General features: G+C 41.2%; 1 protein-coding gene across 1 annotated transcript in view; it reads right to left on the reverse strand.

The window, feature by feature from the left end:
* Nucleotides 1-21,844, reverse strand: part of LOC124606782 — a 45,110-nt gene that overhangs the window by 15,072 nt on the left and 8,194 nt on the right. The window contains exons 2-4 of the mRNA XM_047138845.1: nucleotides 18,010-18,145; nucleotides 16,033-16,170; nucleotides 5,789-5,899 (exon numbers count right to left, since the gene is read on the reverse strand). Coding sequence (XP_046994801.1) covers nucleotides 5,789-5,899; nucleotides 16,033-16,170; nucleotides 18,010-18,144 — 384 coding nt within the window. The 5' untranslated portion in view covers nucleotide 18,145. The remainder of the gene's footprint in view (nucleotides 1-5,788; nucleotides 5,900-16,032; nucleotides 16,171-18,009; nucleotides 18,146-21,844) is intronic.

Raw genomic sequence — 21,844 nt, forward strand, 5'->3', positions numbered from 1 at the left:
AAGCTTTAAGAGGAAAGTAAATTTTCCGAATCATGAATGTTACTGAAATTGCAGCTAATCTTGGAAAGGAATTCTACATTGTAGCTACAGTAAGCAAACAAATGAAGTTAACCTGCATCCTGCCTGTACAACTTGAGTGTTGGTGCTGAGTGACCTTCTAGTGGAGGATGGTATACCATTGAGCGTCTTCAGTGTACCTACGAGAGATATATAAAGACTAGTTGTATAGTGGTTGCGCTTGTATATATAATCATGTAAATGAAACACAAAAGTAGATACATAGATAGTTGTTCTTTTGAGCCACTCTGATGTCGACTAAATGTCCCCATGTGGCAGATGCATTAGAATTTACAGTAATTTATGCAGTGGTTCTATCGACAAAATGAAGGTGAACTGATACCTCATGCAAGTTTGACAAGATGAGCATACAAATAGCAACATAGAGGCCTCGGAAACTCGTAAGTCTCAGTAGTAGGTGTAAAAATGAGTATAATGAAATATACTCCCAATATGTTGCGAGGCCTAATGCTTGAAGTAGACGTGGATGATGTTGATCATGATGATCATGATTATTAAGCTGTCACTCCGCAAGACACTAAGCAAGTAAGGACTGTCCTTGAGAATAATGTTTCAGCGATCTAGGCCTGAAACGCGTGGAAACAAAATAATGGACAAGTATCAAAAATACCACAAATACATTTGCATAATCGATGCGCTAGTGCAAAAATGAAGCGTGAGTTCACTCAGTGAAAGCTACTATATTTTTCAATGAATTCCAGCTATCTACAGTGTCGTTATAATTAAACTTTCGCTGCTTCAGCCAGTATAGACGGAAATCTATTTACCGTAGGCGTAAGCAACTTTATAGGAATGATGTTCAGACTGTGCACGGCAGGATTTGCGTTGTTAACACCGTTACTGTCATGAATTGTCGTTAGGCGCTGATACTGGTGGGGCGCGCTTGGTTGAAACACAGGTATCAGTGTGCATTACAGCTGGAGACAATCATCAGCGTTCTGGACAAGGTCAGTAGGTCTTCACCCACAAAGCTGTTTCATCCAAACAATAACAATACTGCTCTGCTCTTCACGAATATCGACGTATTAAAGCAATATGAAGAGGCGATATTTCTGCACTTCAAGAACATGATTCGAAGTTCGCATTAACTGGTGAATTGGAAATTGCTCTAGGGAGAAGCCAAAGGCCCATTCCGCCACAGATCGTCGAAGAAGTTACTGTTTCTATGGCTGGGAATGCTGGAGACAATGTGCAGTCTTCAAAAAGAAGATGAACATAGTGAGGGGTGTAGCCAGCATCCCGTCTGAGACATTTCTGCCTCCAGTAGAGCAATCTCGAGTGCTGATCCAGACTGTCGTGGATGCGGATAGTTGTCACACTGAGTGACGTTCGTAATCTGTATCGTAAACATAGTACGCAAATAATAAATTTTAGCCTCTCATGTGGAGATTATAATGTGTTTCTTTCAATAGTTTATTCGTTATTTCTCTTCTGCATGTCCTTAAAAATGTTTCCACAAAGTTTCACTATTCTACGATTACTCAGTTTTAGTGGGGGCCCTCCCAAACACTGGATGTTTAATAATCACCACTCTGTATATCATTGACATTTTTAACCTAAAATTTCTTCATCACATCTGTATGTGCAACTAGCAATAGCTAATTGCGCCTGTATACAGTACTGCTCATAAACGGCTGCATGGTGAGCAGATATTTTTTATGGCGAAGCCAGATAATAATTTTCTTATGCCTAGGCAGCAACTGAAATGGAACGATCTATCCTCTTCACCTTTCGGATCCACATTTTGCATTCGTGTAAAATTATTTTAGGACCAACAAATACGAAGAGAATAAGCTTTGCGGGTGCCACCAAAAAATAAATTGCTTACACCGTTTCAATAAAACAAAGCTGCTGCGGCTAACTGTTATGAAAGGTCGATAAGTCTTGCTATATTCCTTTTAAAAATAGAAAAAAAGCGTGCCATATTGCTTCAGAAACCGACTGAAAGGTATGTGCGTGATATCAGTTATTAAATAACTACCCGTAAAGTACTAAAAGTACAGGGTTTTCTTCTTTGGGGCCACAAATATATTGCCATAGCTGAGGAATTCCCGTAACTGTCAGGAAATCCCTCTTCTTAAATATTGCGATTTATTGCGGTACACCAAATTCCGTAACGTGAGTGTCTGAGTGCGTTTCTATTGTTACTGGACAAATTTATTCCACTGCCAAGAACCATCCACTACAGACATACGCGTAAATTTGGAATAGAAAGGGGGAGAATAAAATAAAATTCTTGCAATTTTGTAGAAAACATAAGTTTCTAAGTGTTGCATCCCAAAATAAAGATGACATAATCGGAGGATGAATGTCATGCTGCCAATATCTACCACAATAGACGGCATAATGCAACGTAAGTGAAACAACGTTCTCAAACGTTTTTTTAACAACGACTGTTTAAGTGCTAGGAGATACATACATTGAAATAACGTCGTTAGACTTACAGAATTTGCTTACAAAATTATTTGGACCAGTAAAAGTTCTATTCTGGTAACGAGCTTACATTTTGTGATCCTGAAACAAACGTAGTGGGATGCCATAAGGTGAAATGACATCTGCAGAAATGAAAACTGGAATATTGCAACTCTAGAAACGCAAATTAGAATCATTATTTCGGGTGTCAATATATCGCGTAACCGTGATATGATTAGTTCTCATCTCTACGGACTAAATTCGTCGATTAACTCTCTAATATCTTTCTTCGCGTTTCGTATTTTGTGAGGTATTTTGATTCTTTTACGATTTTTATCTGTTTGCTAAATAGGATAAAAATGAACTTAATTAAATAAAGTTATATTGATAATCATGTTTAGAAAGTGACGACATCGTATGATGATAAATGTAACATATTGTTTCAAGACTCAGTTTTAGTTCCAATCTGCAGAAGAAGGGGCTTTGAACAATATGGGACTTAACATCTGTGGTCATCAGTCCCCTAGAAGTTAGAACTACTTAAACTTAACTAACCTAACGACATTACACGCATCCATGCCCGAGGTAAGATTCTAACCTGCGACCGAAGCGGTCGTGCGGTTCCAGACTGAAGTGCCTAGAACGGCTCTGCCACACCGGCCGGCCTGAAGATTAGGGTTTAACTATCCGTCGACAACGAAGTCATTAGAAACGGAGCACTAGCTGGGATTGTTTTAAGTTTGGAGAAGGAAATCAGTGAAGGATTTACAAAAACAAAGTGAAAAGATTATCGTGTTTTTAAATATCTAATTGACTGGGACAGGTATAGGAAGAAGAAAAGAGGGCTACTTGAAACTTAACGTTTCCCTTTTGCAACAACTTTCCGTAAGAAGAAACTGCGCGTGCCAAGATATTCTAAGACAGACCTGCGGTATTTTAAGTTTCGTGTTTCACGTAAGGACGGATACAAAATATATAGGAGCAGGTTTTATGTTTGCATTACTGGAGGACAAATACATTCCTTACGGGTTAGTTGGCACAACATAATAGTGATTCTCATTTCACAATTTTATTCTTAAATAAATACGAGCTTCAGTACAGTCTTATTACAACATGGTACAAAATGTCTTATTCTAAGGCATATATTTTGATCTTTGTTGAATACAAAAAAGTTTCTTCATAAAAATGTATTGCTGAGTGATTATGACTGATGGTTTTTGAAGGGAGAATAGTACTAACTTATTCAATAGGCAAGATTGATAGGAATCAGTGACAGGACATGATAGTCATGATTTTACAAGACTATGCAAGAAGTATGAATAAGAGAGACATATTTGAGAAGAAATCATATAGCCCTTTTACAGTCTTTTTTTGTGTGCTGTGGACCTAGAACGTACTTTAGACCACCGCTGCCCATGTATTTGTGAATTTACTGTTTGCGTAAAAGGGCCAACAAGTTCTTCTTGATCGTCTCGAGACTCCTGATATTTAAAGGCTTTTTCTGCTCCTCTTGCTTCTTTTGCTAAGGGAAAAATATATGGAGCTCAGTGTCAAACGAAATACGCCTTATCAATTTACTCTTTTGTATAAAAAATGAAGAGACTTACAACAGACCATCTTTCTAATTACTGAAGTGCTATAATCGGTAACAGATTTATTCAGACTACTAGCTGTTCACCATCTAGGACTATACCGTGCACAGTTGATTTAGTACGATTACTGACATAAATATTCAAATCAAGATTTTCTGTTGGTGTGAAATGTTCGAGAAGAAGGCAAACAACAACGAATACTTTTAGAAGGCCTTATTTTATGCCATTACTGATTTAGGGCTATCATTTCTATGTTCAAAGGCCTATACAAGGTGTGTCAGGAGAACAGGCACATGCTTTGAGGGGTGACAGTTCATTGATTCTGAACAAAAAGTTCATAAGTACTATTCCGAATGGTTCCCGAAATAGTATATATTTAATGTACGCTATTATTTATTTTCTTTACTATGCACATACTGCCACTGTTTACAACGTACAACAGCAGTGTAGAGGAAATTAAGACGCACAATTTGATACCGCACACTTCTGGTCTATCAGTTTGGGAACCTACCTCCAAAAGTCCTACAGAAACTAAGCTACAGCGTTATGCGCGTCGAAAGAGATTTGCAGTATTCCCGTGCACTCTTCGCGCAAACCATTAGTTTTAGAATAAAGGAATAGGACCTTTTTTGTATGATATTTAATGTAGTTTCATTCTGTACTGTGGCACGATCTCGCTGGAGGGCGTAGTTTTCGAGTTATTCCAGAAAAAACGTACGTATGTTAAATGTGTGCTGTCTTGGAAACCATTCATAATAGGCCATAATCGCTAATACTGTCACCCCTCGAAGCATGTACCTTCCCTCCTGCCTCCTCACCGTGTATGTATGAGGAATATTAAGAAGTGTTAGTTTGATGGACATGCACTGTGCACTGTAACACTCGTTCTGCCATCCTAAAAAGGCATAATGACCAAAGTAAGGCGAGAGACCGTCGACTGTTAAGTATATAAGTGTATTACTCTCTCAATATCCCATCCAATGCTGGCACTTTAGCATGTTTTTGCTATCTTTATCAATATAAAGCAGTTTTAAATCTGCAAATGTTGTTATGCAGGGCAGGCGCTACTGACGTGGATTTGACGAATACCTCACTGGAAGTGTAAAAATTAGTCACCTTAAGATGGGCATGATATCCCGAAACCAGTAATGGCATGAAATGATCTTTCAAAAGTAATTATGGATGGTAGCGTTTTCTGCCAAAAATCCTTAACGCCGCAGAATTTAACAAGATAATGGGTAAAATAACATTGTTTTTTGTTAGTATTCGTTTCTGTTATGACACGTTGCTGTGTGCCTGGTATGTTGCATTAGCTCCTGAACATAGAAAGTGGCGGTGTGAACATCATGAGGCTTGATCAGGTCCGTCACCAAATGTGACCGTGACTGTCGTGCTCAAAACTGCTGTCACGCTTCCTGAAATGTATTCGAGCTATTGCTACTGCTAGGCAGAGTGCACTAAAAACCAACAAGAGCATGTATCAGGATTCGCCATGTTGAGAAAAAGAGCAGAGTGGTAGATGTAACAGGATACAGCTGAATGTGCTGACAACGGACAGTGAGTCGCGAGACGGATCTTAGAGGAATCGCTGACAGTGAGGAGAAGAGTGGGAGAGAAAGGCAGAGTTATCCGAAGAGGCCGGTGCCGAAGGAGGCGGAGAGGCCGGCGCCCGCCCCCGCGCCGCCGCCGCTGCCCGAGGAGCCTACCGAGCAGGGGCCGCAGGGCACGCCGATGCCGAAGGCGCGGTTCTTGGCCACGTTCAGGCGGTCCAGCTGCGCCACCTTGCGTGTCCCAAGATCAAGCGCCTGGTTTATCTTCTGCAAGCAAAATAGAACGCATGTCGCCATCAGTCACGTCCTCTACCAGCTAATCAATTTGTAGCACCAATCCTATACATAATAGACGTTGTAACAAAAACACTTTTGTGCCAAGCAGCTAAATATTGATTTGCTATTATTATTATTGTTTATTCACAAATGTATGTATTTCTCTCATTGAGTGTAATTAATAACTATACAGTGATGTGACAAAAGTCACCGGGTACCGATAAGCACATATACAGATTGTAGTACCGCGTTCACAAGTGTTAAATGGCAGTGCATTCTCGGAGCTGTCATTTGTACCCAAATAACACTTGCCAAAGAAAAAAATTTTTTTGAAAACTTTCTTTACTTTGATAGCTGATCTTCGTAGGTTTTTATGAGCTGAATCCAAATCTAGCCTTAATTTTATTGTATCACCCATAGTTTTCGAGCAATATGCTTTTGCTATATATTATAAAAATCTTGTGCCATACGATAAACTGTGAAATTAATGAAACGCTTTATTACAACATGACCATGGTTTGTATTTACAGTAAGTTACTTAAAACAATTATATGTGTTTATAGAGGTTTCATTTGTAAGCTATAATTAGTTTGTATTTTCTTTCTCTCTTTTCTTTGAAGCTTCTTGTGAAGCTTTTTTTATGATGAGTCGCTTGCTGAACTTCTCGGTGAAGTGACCAACACTAGTCCCTCATCATGGTGTTCCAGCATCCTCGGTAGCGTTTTTCCATCACTACTTTTGGATAAATCAATAAACAGCCTCAGGTCTTCCTTTTTGCATTCAGTACCAAACTCATTCATCAGACTAGGACTGTCTGAGCAGTACACTAAATCACCTTCTTGTGGAAAAACTTGAAAAATTGTTGCTCTCTCTTTCTATACGTGTATTTGCTGCTTCCAACTGCAAATAAGTTATTTTCTTTTAATTTACAGCCAAGCAATTCAGCTTTTTCTTTCGCTAAGGCCAGATCCCTAACCAAATCGTTAAGCTCAATCTTAGTAAACAATTTGGGCTCTAGACTTTCTGTATTACAGTGGAATTCACCATCATCTGGTTCATCTAAATCAGATTGTACATCAGGAAATACTTCTGATGGAATAGAATTTAAATCATCTGGTGGTTCAGGATCGGCAAATCTACACTATGGCGGACGAAAGGTTAGGGTAGTTTATTACCTTCTTTTTTTTTGAATTGTGACCAATCATATCAACACTGCAAACGTAGCAATCATCCTATTGATTTCTTGGAACATACCACAGGAACAGCAAATATAAAGGCTTTTTTCTCCTTTCTCGACCATTTTCTCAGATCTCCAACACACACATAACATAGCTTACGCGGCACCCAAGATATATCTTGATCACCAAGTTTAGATGCAAAGAATGATAGACAAGCCTTTTTCACAAAGTCTGTAATGTTTATTTGGTGTTTCTTAATCACAAATTCACCACAAATGTAACAAAAGCTGTCGGCAGAGCTTTTACAACCACGATTAGACATTTTACTGAGCACATGTACAGGAAACGAGAAAGTGAGGTTTGGTTGACAGTAAACAAAACACCATCTGTTAACATAAAAATAGAATCGACCTTTTTTGCAAGCAAGTGTTTTTCAGCAGTGCTAACAATGTCATCTACATACATTACACCTCCTTTATAAACTATTTTAACTACATAAAAGCTGTTAAATTCTCTAAAAAATCGCTTAATCTAATAAATTTAACTGTAAAATGTGAAGAAATTGTGGATGATACAGTGTTTTAATATCATATTTGGTTTTTCCACCCTAAAAATATAAGAAAAATGTTTTTTGCTGCAAAAGAGTTTATCCATCGTTGGCCTGTGTAATTAATGTGAAAATGTTTCCCACGTGATTATGGTCGTAGGAAGGGAATTAACAGACTTTTGATGCTGAGTGGCAGATGGAGCTAGACGCGTGGGACATTCAGTTTGAAAAATCTACAGGGAATTCTATACTCCGATATCCACAGTGTCAAGAGTGTGCCGAGAAAACAAACTTCTAGGCATTATCTCTCACCACGGATAATGCAGTTGCCGACAGCCTTCACTTAACCAGCAATATCAGCGGCGGTTGCGTAGCGTAGTCTGTGCTAACAGACATCCAACACAGCATTTTGCAACGGCTTAAATAAAGAACAAATAACGTATCTGCTAGAACAGTGCAGCGAAATTTAACTGTACGGGGTATGGCAGCAGTCTACCGACGCGAGCGCCTCTACTAACAACACAACGTCGCCTGCAGCTCCTCTCCTGGTCTCGTCACCATATCAGCTGGACCCTAGACCACTGGAAAACCGTGGCCTGGTCAGATGAGTTCCGATTTCAGCTGATAAGAGCTGATGGTAGGGTTCGAGTGTGGCGCAGACCCCACGAAGCCATGGACGCAAACTGTCAACAAGGAACTGTGCAGGCTGGTGGTGGCTCCATAATGGTGTTGGCTGTATTTACATGGAACGGACTGAGTCCTCTGGTCCTACTGAACCGATCGTAGACTGGAAATTGTTACATTCGGCTACCTGGAGACCTTTTTCAGCCATTCGTGGACTTCATGTTCCCAAACATGCGTCTGGGCCGCAAATGTTAGCAAGTGGTTTGAAGAACATTATAGACTACTTGTGCGAACTATTTGGCCACTCCGATCGTTCGAAATGAATTCCATCTAAGATTTATGGGACATAATCAAAAGGTCAGTTTGTGCACAAAATCCTGCACCAGCAATATTTTTCATTAATCGACGGATGTAGATGCAGCATGGCTCAATATCCCATCAATTCAAAGACATGTTGAGTCCCTGCCAAGTCGAACTGCTGCGTTTCTCCCTTTAAAAGTAGGTCAGAAACGATATTAGAAAGTATTCTAATAGGGAAGGGAAGATGTAGATGAGTACTTGTATCCTTCGTAGCTGTTAGCCAGCCAAAGAAAAAGACACGAGGGTGCAGACTTAGCACGTCTTGAGGACTTCAGCGAGTCAACAGGTAGCTGCCGAAGAGTGAGCATCCCGGGGTGGAAACTGAAGCAGAATTATTTCATCATTTTTACTACAGTGCTTCTGATGGAACTACTATCTGCAGAGTGCAACGTGACATAGTGTGGAGTGCTCAACGATGTCTCACAGTGAAAGGAAGAAGTTTAATAGACCACTTCTTATGAAGAGACACAGTTATCTAATACTTTCCAGGACCATTGACTCTCACCCCAAAATTTTCTGATTATCCACAAATTTGAAGTTAATTGCTTTTTCAATAATGAGTAATTAAAGTGTTCAGACACATGATTCAAATTATCAAATCAATACAAAAGGTACTGAAGTTCATTAAATACTCCACGTGACGTGAAAATCTAATTGATGCAGGAAATAGTTGGTTTCAGTTTGCATACTAGACTGAAATTTCTTTTGCTTAAATCAATGACAGAAAATATAACGTGTGTGTTATGCATCTCTGTGCATGAAGAGTGCTACTAAAATTGATCTTGAATGGCATAGTAGCTCCAGGGTAGTCATACACGAGAAATTGTTTTGATTAGTGACTGATTAAGTTTCGTTAAAGAGGTACTTTGGTTTATTAATGTGTTTGGTTTTTAATCGTTATAGTGTGGGAAGTTTTATTGTATTTTTCATGCTTGACGGTAGCGAACTGTATAGAAGCTGTGAGTGATTGATGATGCTAACTAGTACCCATCTAAATACAGTGTTAAGAGTTTGCGTTTTGTTTGTAAATTGTGAACGTCAAGAAAGAATACATTACTGACACCTACGCTGAAATTACGGTTTGAACTGGCAACCGTTTATGTTTATCTGGTCAAACACTATTCCTATTTCTTAACGAACCTAGGTTCGAATCCTGTTCAAGTTTTATTCTCTTTTGTAGTAGTATACTATCTTTGGGAAATAAGTTAAAAGTCCGATTAGTTTATCCCTTTGCACACACGATCAGGGTCACTAATTTGCATTTCGTAAGAGAGATGTTATAAGCTGGCCACTACAGCTACTAGTTAAGACGCCGTTGTCTATCTCAGCTAATTGAACTATTCAAATTCTCTAGAATTTCCAGCCGAGTGAGCTAGTCTAAAAGCCGTGACGTTTCAACTAGTGTCACTCTATCAGCTCCTGGTTAAGTATCGAGGCGTCCTGGTTATTCACAAAAAGGCGCTGCGGCTCAGTGCTCCCCCTCCCTCGCCTTAGGACTAGTTTTAGTCTCATAAACAGAGATGGTACCTTACCAGCACTGCTTGGGACCAGTTTCTGGTCACTATACGAAAGAATCCGTACGGCACGTGAGATGGAGTTTTACAACGTACTTTGTCAAGTAACGGGTTCCAAGCAGATACTAATGAGTTGTAGCATTCTGTTAATGAGGCCATCATTTGTCCTAAGGGGAGCGTGCGAGACGCCGCACTGTATCTACTGTTGAGGATGACCAAGACACTCACCTCGACACATCGCCAGAAGATGATGGGCGTGACACTCGTCAAACGTCGCACCTTTCCGACGTACTCTCTCGGCTGGAAACCCTAGAGCTTTATATCGGCACAGACACTGTTTTTGTCCGAAGTGCCTTCTATCAGTACGCGTGCCTACTTGCGGGTATACGCTTGTATGTATTTAGGTTTAACACGTGTATGAAGGGCAAGCTGGAAAGAGGGTTCTGGTATACTAAAATGAACGTCAGAATGGCAAGTAAATCAGTTGTTCTAATCAATTGTAAATAACCTTGTGCAAAAAATGAGACACAAGCGAATGTTTAGCTGTTTGTTTTTTTATGCTTTTCTGGAGTGCATTAGACATCTGGACACATTGGGAAGACATTTGTGAGATCAGGAAATGATAAGAAGTATAAATTAGGTTATTGTATGATCAAAAACTCTGAAAATTTAAATGTATTCAACATCACAATTAACTGGACTCATCCTTTCCGTTTATTGGTTTTGGATCGATTAAGTAAAGTACGAGATACATTTAGTTTAGTTTTTCATGCTACTCTTGGAATTTTTTCTGTTTTATGTCAAGTAAAGTTAGGCTCACGATGTAATTTTCTTGTTGAGCATTCCTTTCTAGATCCTGTAGTGCCTGCCTTACTGTCGAAGTAAAAGGTCCTAAACTACTAACTAGAATTTTTGACGCTACAACATGGTTTCCTGTAGACTTAATTTTCAGTATTTTTGAGACTGGTTCATATAATGTTTCACCCATCCACTTAATTGATGATGGTTGTTGTTGTGCTCTCCGAGCTACTCTATTCCGAACAATCCTCTTCATCTCCAAGTGATCACTGCATTTTACATCCACACTAACCTGATTTATACAGACAAGCCTAGGTTTCCCTCCACAATTTTTGCACCACACATTTCCCTCCATTATCGGATGGACAGTTCTTGGATATCCCTAGACGCGTCCTTCCAATCAATCCTTTCTTTCAGTCAAATTGTGCCATAAGTTTATTTCCTCCAAACTAATTCTGTAGCTCTTCGTTAGTTATCCGATTTACCTACCTACTTTCTGTAGCATAATATTTCAAAAGCTTATATTCTTTTCTTGTCTGAGCTGTTAATCGCCCAAATTTCATTACTACACATGAGAATTACCTTCATAGAAGACTGACACCTTCAGAAGAGACTCCCTAATTCTTATACTTGTATTAAATGTTAACAAATTTCTCTCTTCCAGAAAAAAATTGCTGCTGCTCTCAGTCCGTCCTTAGTCTTCATTTTGCTGAAGTAGTAGCAAAACTCATCTACTGCTCCTACTGTCTCGTTTCCTAATTTAATGATTTGAGCACCACCTCATTTATTTTGACTAATTTCCTTTATCTTTCCACTTTTGTTGATATCCATCACATTATCTCTTTTCAAGACACAGTCAGCTTCGTTCAGATCATTGCCTATGTACCTATCTGTCTTTGACAGGATCACAAAATCATCGCCAATCCTCAAAGATTTTATTTATTCTCCATTTCCAAATTCCTCATTGATTTCCTGTTACTTCTTGCTTAATGTACATTAATGGCATGGGGATAGGGTTCTCAAATTTCTAGTCCTTCGATTCTTGTAACTGAAGTCTTGTTACGGCTTAAATTATAGCTACCCTTCGCTCCCTGCATTTTATCCCTGCTTCCTTTAGAAAGTCAAAGAATGAATTTCAATCAGTACAAGCTCTAGGTTGCAAAATCGTTTATATTAATTCTGATGCAATTTTTCAATGAAAAAGTTCTGTCTTCTGATTTCTACGTTTTCGATTGTTTTGGTACTCTTTTGTCAACTTGTGTTTATATTTCAGATGAAACCATTTTACGTATTAGAGACATCGGTGAACTCCTTAAATGCATTGTACAGCCTAATTCTTCATCTACAACCTCATCATTGCAATGTAAGGTCTTTATGAATACTATTAATGTCTTTCAACTGCTGAACAGTAGTCACTGATCACGTTTTGCGCTTGTACGAAGTAATAGTCATACTGTAAATTTCCTTCGGTTTAAAATTTTTCTTAGTCATCAATATTTCGTTTGGTTTGATATTGTTCCCCATTTTTCAATCTTTTCTGCTACTCTTTTCATCTCTATGTAATTTTTACTCTCAGCACTCTCAGCTGTCAGTTTTGCTTTTCGTCGCATGAATGCAGGAATTTCTTTTGGTAAGAGCCTCCGTGATATTTCCATTTTTTCTGAGAAAATATACTTACGGGTCTGTAACTGATAATAAAACAGGAGATATCTCTTCTACAGCTACATTTTATTTATTTATTTCAAGATTGCTGCATCATTATGAAATCATGACTGCTGAACCCAGACATTAGTTGAGTAAGATGGCAAGTAATGTCTGGCTCCAATGACGGTGGGTGGCTGATGTTCAGAGTTCGGCGTTGAAACTGGTTGTGCCGAAATAAGTAGAGATATAAATTATAGCTTTGCAAGAGTTATTTTCTGACGTAGCTCATAAATCACAGAGAGAACGTCGCAATTTGACGTGTGTTGTAGAGGACATGTAATGACTGAATATCCATTTAATAATCTATGTCACAGGTTTACCAGAAGGTATGGAACAGTGAAATAGATACTTTTCATATGGGGTTAATATAATTTCTACACTTAATGTAAATAGTGGGTAGGGAATAACCAAGTTCGAGGGGCAGACAACTTTCAGTTATGGGCTTCAACAAATAATGTTGCGAAGCTATTTTTGGTTTGTATATTTGAGGGTGGGTGTCTGCAGTGAGGGTACTCTGGTATCTAGGAAACAATTAAGTGCAAGGGGTAAACAAAACCTAAATTACCACCTTAGAAAAATAACGCTGCGTAGCAATTTTTGTTTATTCGAAGGTGGGTGACTGCAGTTTGGGTACACAATGAAATCCCTCCGCCACCATACCGTAGCACGCAACTGGAAGAGACAATACATAATGGGGCAAGCATTCTCCCATTTTTCAGTTAAGTTACCTTTTTTCGCTGTATTATTATTATTATTATTATTAGTGACGTGCCCCACTAGATGTAGTGTTACTCCATGTGCCAGTTTACGTAACTGGTGTGGACACAGATATATATTTTGAATATTTTTAACTATTCTTCATACTGGTTATTGTCTTAAAACTAGTACAGAGTTTGTTTTTCCATTGGTAACTCAAATTCATACATCTCTAAATCCTACTGAATTACAGAATTTCTAGAAGTCTTTTAATAAGGGTTGCGCTAGTTCATTATTGCTAGTTGGCTAATTTCCACCTTTCATTACTCTACTTTTCAGTAATATCTGTCCATACTTTTCCAAGATGCTACATTACTGTAACATGTCGTCCGCGGTTCGAGATGGATTGTTGGTTATTCTGGATCGGTTATAGAAGGTGTCCGAGTAGTGTTGCGAGAAATTTCGAGAGGTTGTGGAGGGTGCCTTGAGGAACGAATTGACGATAGGAATCCGTGTTCGGGAACGTCATACAACGACGCTACAGAGAGCGAAATTATAGACTGAGTAAGCTGCTGCGTAGAATGGCCTTGTCTCATATGAATGCCTCGGTGGATGACGGTTTCCCAAACGGGATCTGCAGTTTACTTTTCTCCTGTATACCGAAAAACATTGGACATTTTAGAGGATTCCAGAAGGAAAATAAACTGCAGATCAAAACCCGTGTCCGAAACCTTATCCACCGAGGAAGCAGAGATATGTTTCACAGTAAAGAAGTGGCATGGCATTCGTAGGAGACAAGGCTTTTTTACACAGAAGTTAGCTCCAGCTTCTCCACTGATGATAGTGGCAACCAGGCGCGATCACTAAATAACAGACAACATTTCTAGACGTTTCATCTACGGTCCGTGAGCGTGCGTTTGCTGCCTTATAGGCGGCGTAAAAGCGGGCGTCGGCACCTCTAACTTCGACATTCTGTAGCATCGTTGTATGATGTACCCGGACACGGGTATCTGTAATAGATTTCTTTCTCTGGACACCCTCTATAAGTGTGCCGCTACATTTCTGGGACACCCTTTAGTAAGACTTCAGTTTTGCCTCTTTAACATAGCTGTGAAATTAAGAGAGATCGGTAATATGATCACCCGTCTTTGCTGATTATTCTTTTGTAATGATTCCTTTTGTGGTCTTTTGCCACTTCTTCCCCAGTCTTGCAAGGATGCTTTTTGTGACATTCATTTCACTAAGATTTTGAGATGTTTGGTGAAACTAACTTCCTCTTGTGACGTGAATGCCTGTTCAGCCAGCTGGTCTGCAAGCTGATTTTCGTGTATTCTTGTGTGACGTTTAATCCATGTGACGACTATTGTCCATTTCTTGCTTTTCAACATTCTAATCTGTTTTGTTATTCTTTAACTGAACACCTCTGATGATTTAGTTTCTATAAAGAACGTAATGTTACCCTACTCTCGGTCTGTATTAGTGTCGTTCTTCGTAAGCCATATAACGTTTCTTAGCCCTTCTAGAGCCTGTAAAATGGGAAAGCGCTGTGCTTGATCGTTTGAACATTCATTTCTCAGTTTATATACTGCCTGAGAAAAAAATGAAACACTCAAGAGGCAGAAGAAAACGAAATGAAATTTCACTGGTTGAGAGTATGTGATGTTATTTTAGTGATTGCAATACAGAGCTAAATTTAGAAAGAACGTGGAAGTTTGAGCCTTCTTATCAGAATAACGTTGGACCCCCTCTATCCTGAATGCACACAGTGAGTCGATTCGGAAGGGTGTCAAAGCAGTCGCTTCCACACCTGAGGCTAGCTGGCCTACGACCGTTACAACTGGTAGTTGATATCCTCGATACTGGCGATGAGACGTGGTGGACGTCCGAGTTGGTCTCCCACACGTCTTATGAGGGACGAATGTGGGGATCCTGCTGGCCACGTAAGTGTCTCACCATCACGCAGAATATTGATACGTACCCGACTCGTCGGTGGACGAGCATCATCCTTCAGAAAGACGGCACCACAATATGCCGCATGAGAGGTAGCACATGAGGACGCAGGACGTCCTTGATGTACTGTTGTGTCAAAAGATTACCATCAACCATTACCAGCTATGACCTGAAATCATACCCAATGATTCGCCCACCATGACGCCAGGTGTACCACTGCTACGACTCTCTTGAACTCTGGAAGAATGGGCCCAATCCCTAGGTCACCGCTATACTAGCCGTCGATGGTCACCTGGGGTGAACAGCGATTCACCGGTGAACACAGTGCAACGCCATTCATCAGCAGTGCACGCTTCAAATTCGCGGCACTATTTCAAATACAAAGTTTGTTTTGTGATGTTAAAGGTAGCTTTGTTACCCTGCATTAATTCCATGGCCCACCTGCTGCTAATCTCAGACTCAGAATGTTGCAGGTAACCTATTTTTTTGAGACACGTACAGAGCTACAGCGACATACCACTACGTCTTCTGGGTACATAAGTTGTTTATCAGGCAATATCTTTTATGAGACAGATTGACTCTACTCCTGGTACAGAAACTTTATGACTACCCGTCGTAGACCACATCTTTTGGCGAATATTTCTATACACAACATAGCTGGCAGTTATTGAATGATGATGTAGGCCATGTGCTGTGAATACCACGTCAATACGACGTTGCTGCGGAGCAGCGAGCTCGTGTGGGACGACTTACCCCGAAGATGAGGTCGATCAGGAAGTGCTTGACGCCGAAGCCGGCTCCCAGCTTCAGCTCGAGGATCTTGCGCTTCTCGCGGTCCAGCGGAGTGTCGTCGCTCTCCGCAGCTGCGGCCGCCTCAGGAGACAGCTCGGGCTGCAACACAGGCCAGCACCACGGCGTTACACTCGCTCAGTACGGGGCTCCTTTTACAAGCGACGCAGGGCCCTCTGCTTGGACAAGTACCTACCACCGACAGCTTGCTAGTATTCAACATTTATGTCTCACTAAGGACCTACTTCAAGCAATGTATCACTACAGATTAGCTGTAATCACTCTGTCGTGGGCCACACTGATCAATTTTGAGTGGGCTCAAGTAAGTTTGATCATTACGTGGGGGCATGTACGGAACATTTTCAAATGGATCAACGTATAATGAATGGAACTGACCATGAACAACCCTATCCTGACACTTATTAGTGGACATAACTATGAGGTGCCCCTCACACTTCTCCTTTATGACCGTTCGAACTCTGTTGGGATACCTTTAATGAGACTCTGATGGAAAGGCGGCCCATTCTTGTTCAAGAGCCGAAACCTGCAGGCGTTGGACGCTGGAGTCCTGGAGCGGAGTCGACGTTATAACTCATCCCGGAGGTGCTCCATTTGGTTCGGATAGGGTTTAATGGGCAGGCCAATCCACTATAGGAATGTTGTCCAAAACCAATTTCCTCACAGATGCTGCTCTACAGCTTGTCTCTCCTAAGAGTCATCAGTCGCATTGTCTCTGGTGTTTCATCAGATATTTGCAATTTCGCTTTCGCATTGTGTAGCTGGAGTCAGCCCTGACAAATAGTGCTTATCAAGTCTTTCACGAGACTCCTAGTCGTGGCGGAAAGTGTCAGATTGTTTCCCGTTACAAACAAAATTAATTTTAAAGTGCAATTCTACGTGTGTAATCGCTATAGCGATTAGTCTTGTGCGATGTTTGGCCCGCGACAACTGCTACCGTCAAGCATGCAGCCCTGCTGAGTCGCTGCTGGATTCCTGCTCATTCTTCGCAGAGTAATTTCGGAGTGCTCTACCTAATAGGCAAGTAAAATTCTAATTCGCAAACCAACGCTTTCTGTTCGCGCAAGGCGTCACGTGAGAGACGTGACGAGCTGTGAAAACGCGCCTGACGACTCTTAGGAGAAACATCCGGAATGACAGAATTCATTGCCATGCTGATACAATTATCGTCTCCCAACGGTTCCTCCACTGTACACAGTACATAGTACTGTAAAATTTGTTCACATCCTTCCGCAGTTAGCGCTTTCTTAAGCGCTCGAAGGGTTCCAGAGCCCAACCATGAAAAACGCCCTCATTATTTTTATTACGACATTTTACCTGAGCTCAACGATACCTTGACAAGGGACAACAGTGGCTGGACGTATGTTTCGTAAGTGTGTCTACCTATACTTGGCCTTCTTTGTCTCTTGTCTATCCTTTCGCTGAAGTAAATTCTCTGCTACACGGAGATACCTCCTCGCCTCATAAGGAATCGGAGGCTAAAGCGTTTCTAGCGGCAACATTAAAAATAACAGATAAGACTGTTAACTTTCAATGCAGCTTTACATTCCAAACTGAAGTACACGATGTATCTCGCCTCGCAAAATCCTTTTTTATCCACAACTTACTTTGCGACATTTGGCTGACACACGACAGTAGGCGTATTTCGACTCTTATGAGTCATCAAAAGAAACTGTACCTTGTTTTGAAAGCAATACACAGTTGTTGACACTTAAAAACATCTCATAGCGATTATTTGATTTTAAGAGACTATGATGAGCGATAGATGCCTATTTGGCGTGTTTCTTTCGTAAGATGATAATTACACACAATAATCGAAATCTGTGAACTGCCACGTTAAGTCAGCGTCATCGAGACAGCTGTGAGGAAACAATTACATATCAAACGACGAAGAACGAGAGTGGAGAAGCGCCTGAGACTGACCTGCACCTGCAGCGCTGCGTCTTCCTGCAGCTGCAGCTGCAGCAGCTGCCGGGATGATCCAGGGGCAGCTGTCGCAGCTGCCAGACACGCAGATACCGCCAGCGCCACCAGCGCCCACCTCGCTGATCCCGTCATGCTGCAACACAAACACACACACCACCGCGTCATACACTGTGCTGCTTGCTGCCACACGACGTCTCGAACTGTCTACGTAACACGTCAGTACTGTCAATGGGATAGTGTTCTGGACAGTTTTTGTTTATTATTAATTGTCTTACAGTACTCATGCGTCATGTCTTTCAACGTACTTAGAGTCAAAATCACTTCCCATCCCCCATATTAATTCTTTACATTGTTTATATACTACTAGTTGAGTACCCGGCGTTGTCTGGATACGTATTTCTTCCAATATTCTTTTAGTCCAACTCCTTCTTCCCCCTGTGTCCATCTACTCCTCCCCCCCCCCCCCCTCACTCTCTGTCACGAAAATTCATTTCCTGTTCCCACACTAAGTTCATCTTCTCAATCCCTCGAAGTCTGTCTTCTCCCCCTCCCTCCCTCTATCCTTCTCCCCATGACTCCGTCCACCGCTTCCTCCCCTTCTCTCTATCACTCCTCTCATCACCCCTCTCTGTCCATCTCCTTCTCTCCGTGTCCATCTCCTCCTCCTCCCTTTCTCTGTCCATCTCAACCTATTCGCCCTTTCTCTCAATTTCCTCTTCCCCCTTTCTTTGTCCATCTCTTCATCTCTCGCCCTTTGTCCACCTCCTCTTCTCCCTATCTGTGTACCTCTCCTCCTTCCCCTTTTCTATCTGCTCCACTTCAACTTCCCTTACCGAGAATAAGTTTCTCAAAGGTTTTAAATTATGTGTAAAGCTCGTTGCAAGTCACGAACTGTTCTCATTCTCAAATAATGCGTGAATAAAGTCTTGTAATTTGCTTGTAGTCCTATACATTTATTTTTCACCCCCCTACCCCTTTGATGGGTACAGTATGTGGTTCTTACCCCCACAGCGATTCTTTCCGGACCATACGTGATACATGTACCAAGTTTGGTTGAAATTGGTTCAATGGTTCAGGAGGAGATGTGTAACATGCATTCATAGATGTAAACGTACATCTATTTTTGTAATACATGTGGATACTGGTCGATGCTCCTTGTTTGACAACACAGTCGCCTTAATTTTTAGCTCGGGTTTAATAAAGGCTCTTACGGACGTTTGCATAGGGACCAATTCTGATTACAACTGCCTAAAACAGCTAAAGCTTATCACAAATCAGAGAGTGTATCGAGTATTCGGCTATCTCTGATGGTGAATGAACCGTAAAAATGAAAATACTCGTATGGCATTGTTGGCTGAGAGACACTGTCTGGGGTTGTTCGACTGCTTGGTACAATTCCTTCTATTTGGCGCCACTTTGGGGACTTGTGAGTCTTTGTGATGAAGATGAGATGAGAAGATCCGGACAACAGAAACACCCACTGCCCGAGTGAAGAATATCTCCGACTCGGCCTGGAATCGAAATTGGAACTATGCGATCTAGTGGCGTCGGCGCTAACCACTAGAACACGCTCTGCGGACTGTATACACGGCTATGACGGGTAAGAGTTATTACGGTGCAAATGTACATGTTAAAGTGTGTAGGCGCCATGAGAGTACATTAGCTTTCAGAACGAAATCCAGTCGCCTGTTGTAAATATATTTTTATTTTGTTTCACCAGTTTCAACAAATTAATTTCTCATCTTCAGAAGCCCACACAATTAGGAGAGTATTTACAGTATCTTACTTAGTGTTGGTTTAGCTTTCCAGTATAAGAAGTGTATTACATAAACGTAATTACTGCAGGTTTAGCTTTCCATAAGCGTATAACCAAAGCCTGAAGATTTGTAATATCCCTAACTTTGTAGGCTTCTGAAATTGACAAATTAATTTTGTCTAAACAGGTAAAGCGAAATAAAAATATAATTGCATCTGACAACTGAATTTTACTCTGAAATATATCCTTCAGTTGCTGAAAATTATAATCATGGATCATGTAACTAGTTACCTTTAGTTTTGTAAACCTTAAATACACTCTCAGCCTTTAGTTATCACTACCTCTGTTCTTTATTTTCTCAGAAGGAGAAGCTTTATGACATTGGGGGAAAGTAGGAGGTGTAACAAATCAACCACTTGGTCCTTGTAATCAGAACAATACAGCGACAAATGGTTCAAATGGCTCTGAGCATCAGCCCCCTAGAACTTAGAAATACTTAAACCTAACTAACCTAAGGACATCACACACATCCATGCCCGAGGCAGGATTCGAACCTGCGACCGTAGCAGTCGCGCGGTTCCGGAATGAAGCACCTAGAACCGCACGGACACTCCAGCCGGCGATACTGTGACAGAAACCGGATTTATTCACGTAACATTTTGGACAGTATTCTGAAGTAAAATCAACAGATATCATAAAAAGGATAGGCTGAGTCGAAATTGGCTCCCCAGCTTCTTGCAAACATAGGTCCACTCGTCGACCGTATAATTGTACTGTTTATTGCCCATGTTCTACCTCACTCAATGGTTTTTCTGTGTCTTTTAACTTCTTACACATTTCAAACAGGTATTTCCGTTTCGTCAAAATGGTGCAAATGGCTCTGAGCTCTATGGGACTCAAGTTCCCAGGTCATCAGTCCCCTAGAACTTAGAACTATTTAAACCTAACTAACCTAATCACATCACACACATCCATGGCAGAGGCAGTATTGGAACCTGCGACCGTAGCGTTCGCGCGGTTCCAGACTGAAGCGCCTAGAACCGCTCGGCCACAGAGGCCGGCTTTAGCAAGAGACACAGAGCACTTTCCATATCAGTTCACCATTATTAAGTTACCATTGAGTACCATCCAGGTAAATCTTATTATTTATAGCGTTTAATGTGAAGAATAGTACTATGAAAAGCGGAAAAGATGGGTGAGTTCGGTGCTAAGTGGGCGAAGGCCGGGGGCGGCGTTAGCAGCGTCGTCCTGCAACAGGTGGGCGGGGTAGCGGTTGCGCAACTCGCAGTGGTGCAATACGCGCAGCTCATACGGACTCTTACGACAGCGCCATCTACGGCTTTCCCTTTCTTGCCAACTGCACGTCAGTTCTTCCTCAGGACAAGCAACTTTCACACATGCAAGCATAACGTACTCTTCAGTCTTTTATTCTTCTCGTTGGTGTTAACCAGTAGTATTTAGGATCCCATTTCTTTGAAACTACAGACCTGGTCATTAAATAAGTCCTCGACAATATAGAAGCCTCTGGGCCATTGAGTCTGCACCGGAATGTTTACGATGACGGGAGATTCTCTCTGTTCCTTACGGAGGCCACAACTAAAAAAACTCTCCATGATCCATGGGATGTCGAGCGGCTGCAGTGTTGTCCTCAACCACGTGGAGTCAGGCGTTTGCGGTTTGGAGAGCCACGGTGTCATCACACCACTATCCCGGTCGTTGCAGGCTTTCCACACGTAAGAGCCGCTAGTTCTTATACAAGTGTTCCATCAGTTGATATTATTAGGCGATGTACGCATCGTTCCACTCTTACTGCTGTGGACAAATCCCTGGCAGTGCCGGTAACTGTGTTCCAGTCAGTGGCGGTGACCATTCGGCTACGAAGACGAAAAGGCTACTGATCACTGTGATGACTCGGACAAAAGCTTTCCGTCTCTCTCTGTCCCTCGAAAATTTATATATAAAAAAAGTCTCTTAACCGGAAGTTGACGAAGAGTGATTTTCGATATTTTTGCACGAAATGTCGTTATGCACCAACAGTGTGACTATCTCTGCCTACATCTGAAAAGCTTACGATTT

This window comes from Schistocerca americana, chromosome 3, assembly GCF_021461395.2.
Source record: "Schistocerca americana isolate TAMUIC-IGC-003095 chromosome 3, iqSchAmer2.1, whole genome shotgun sequence".
NCBI classification, from domain to species: Eukaryota; Metazoa; Arthropoda; class Insecta; order Orthoptera; family Acrididae; genus Schistocerca; species Schistocerca americana.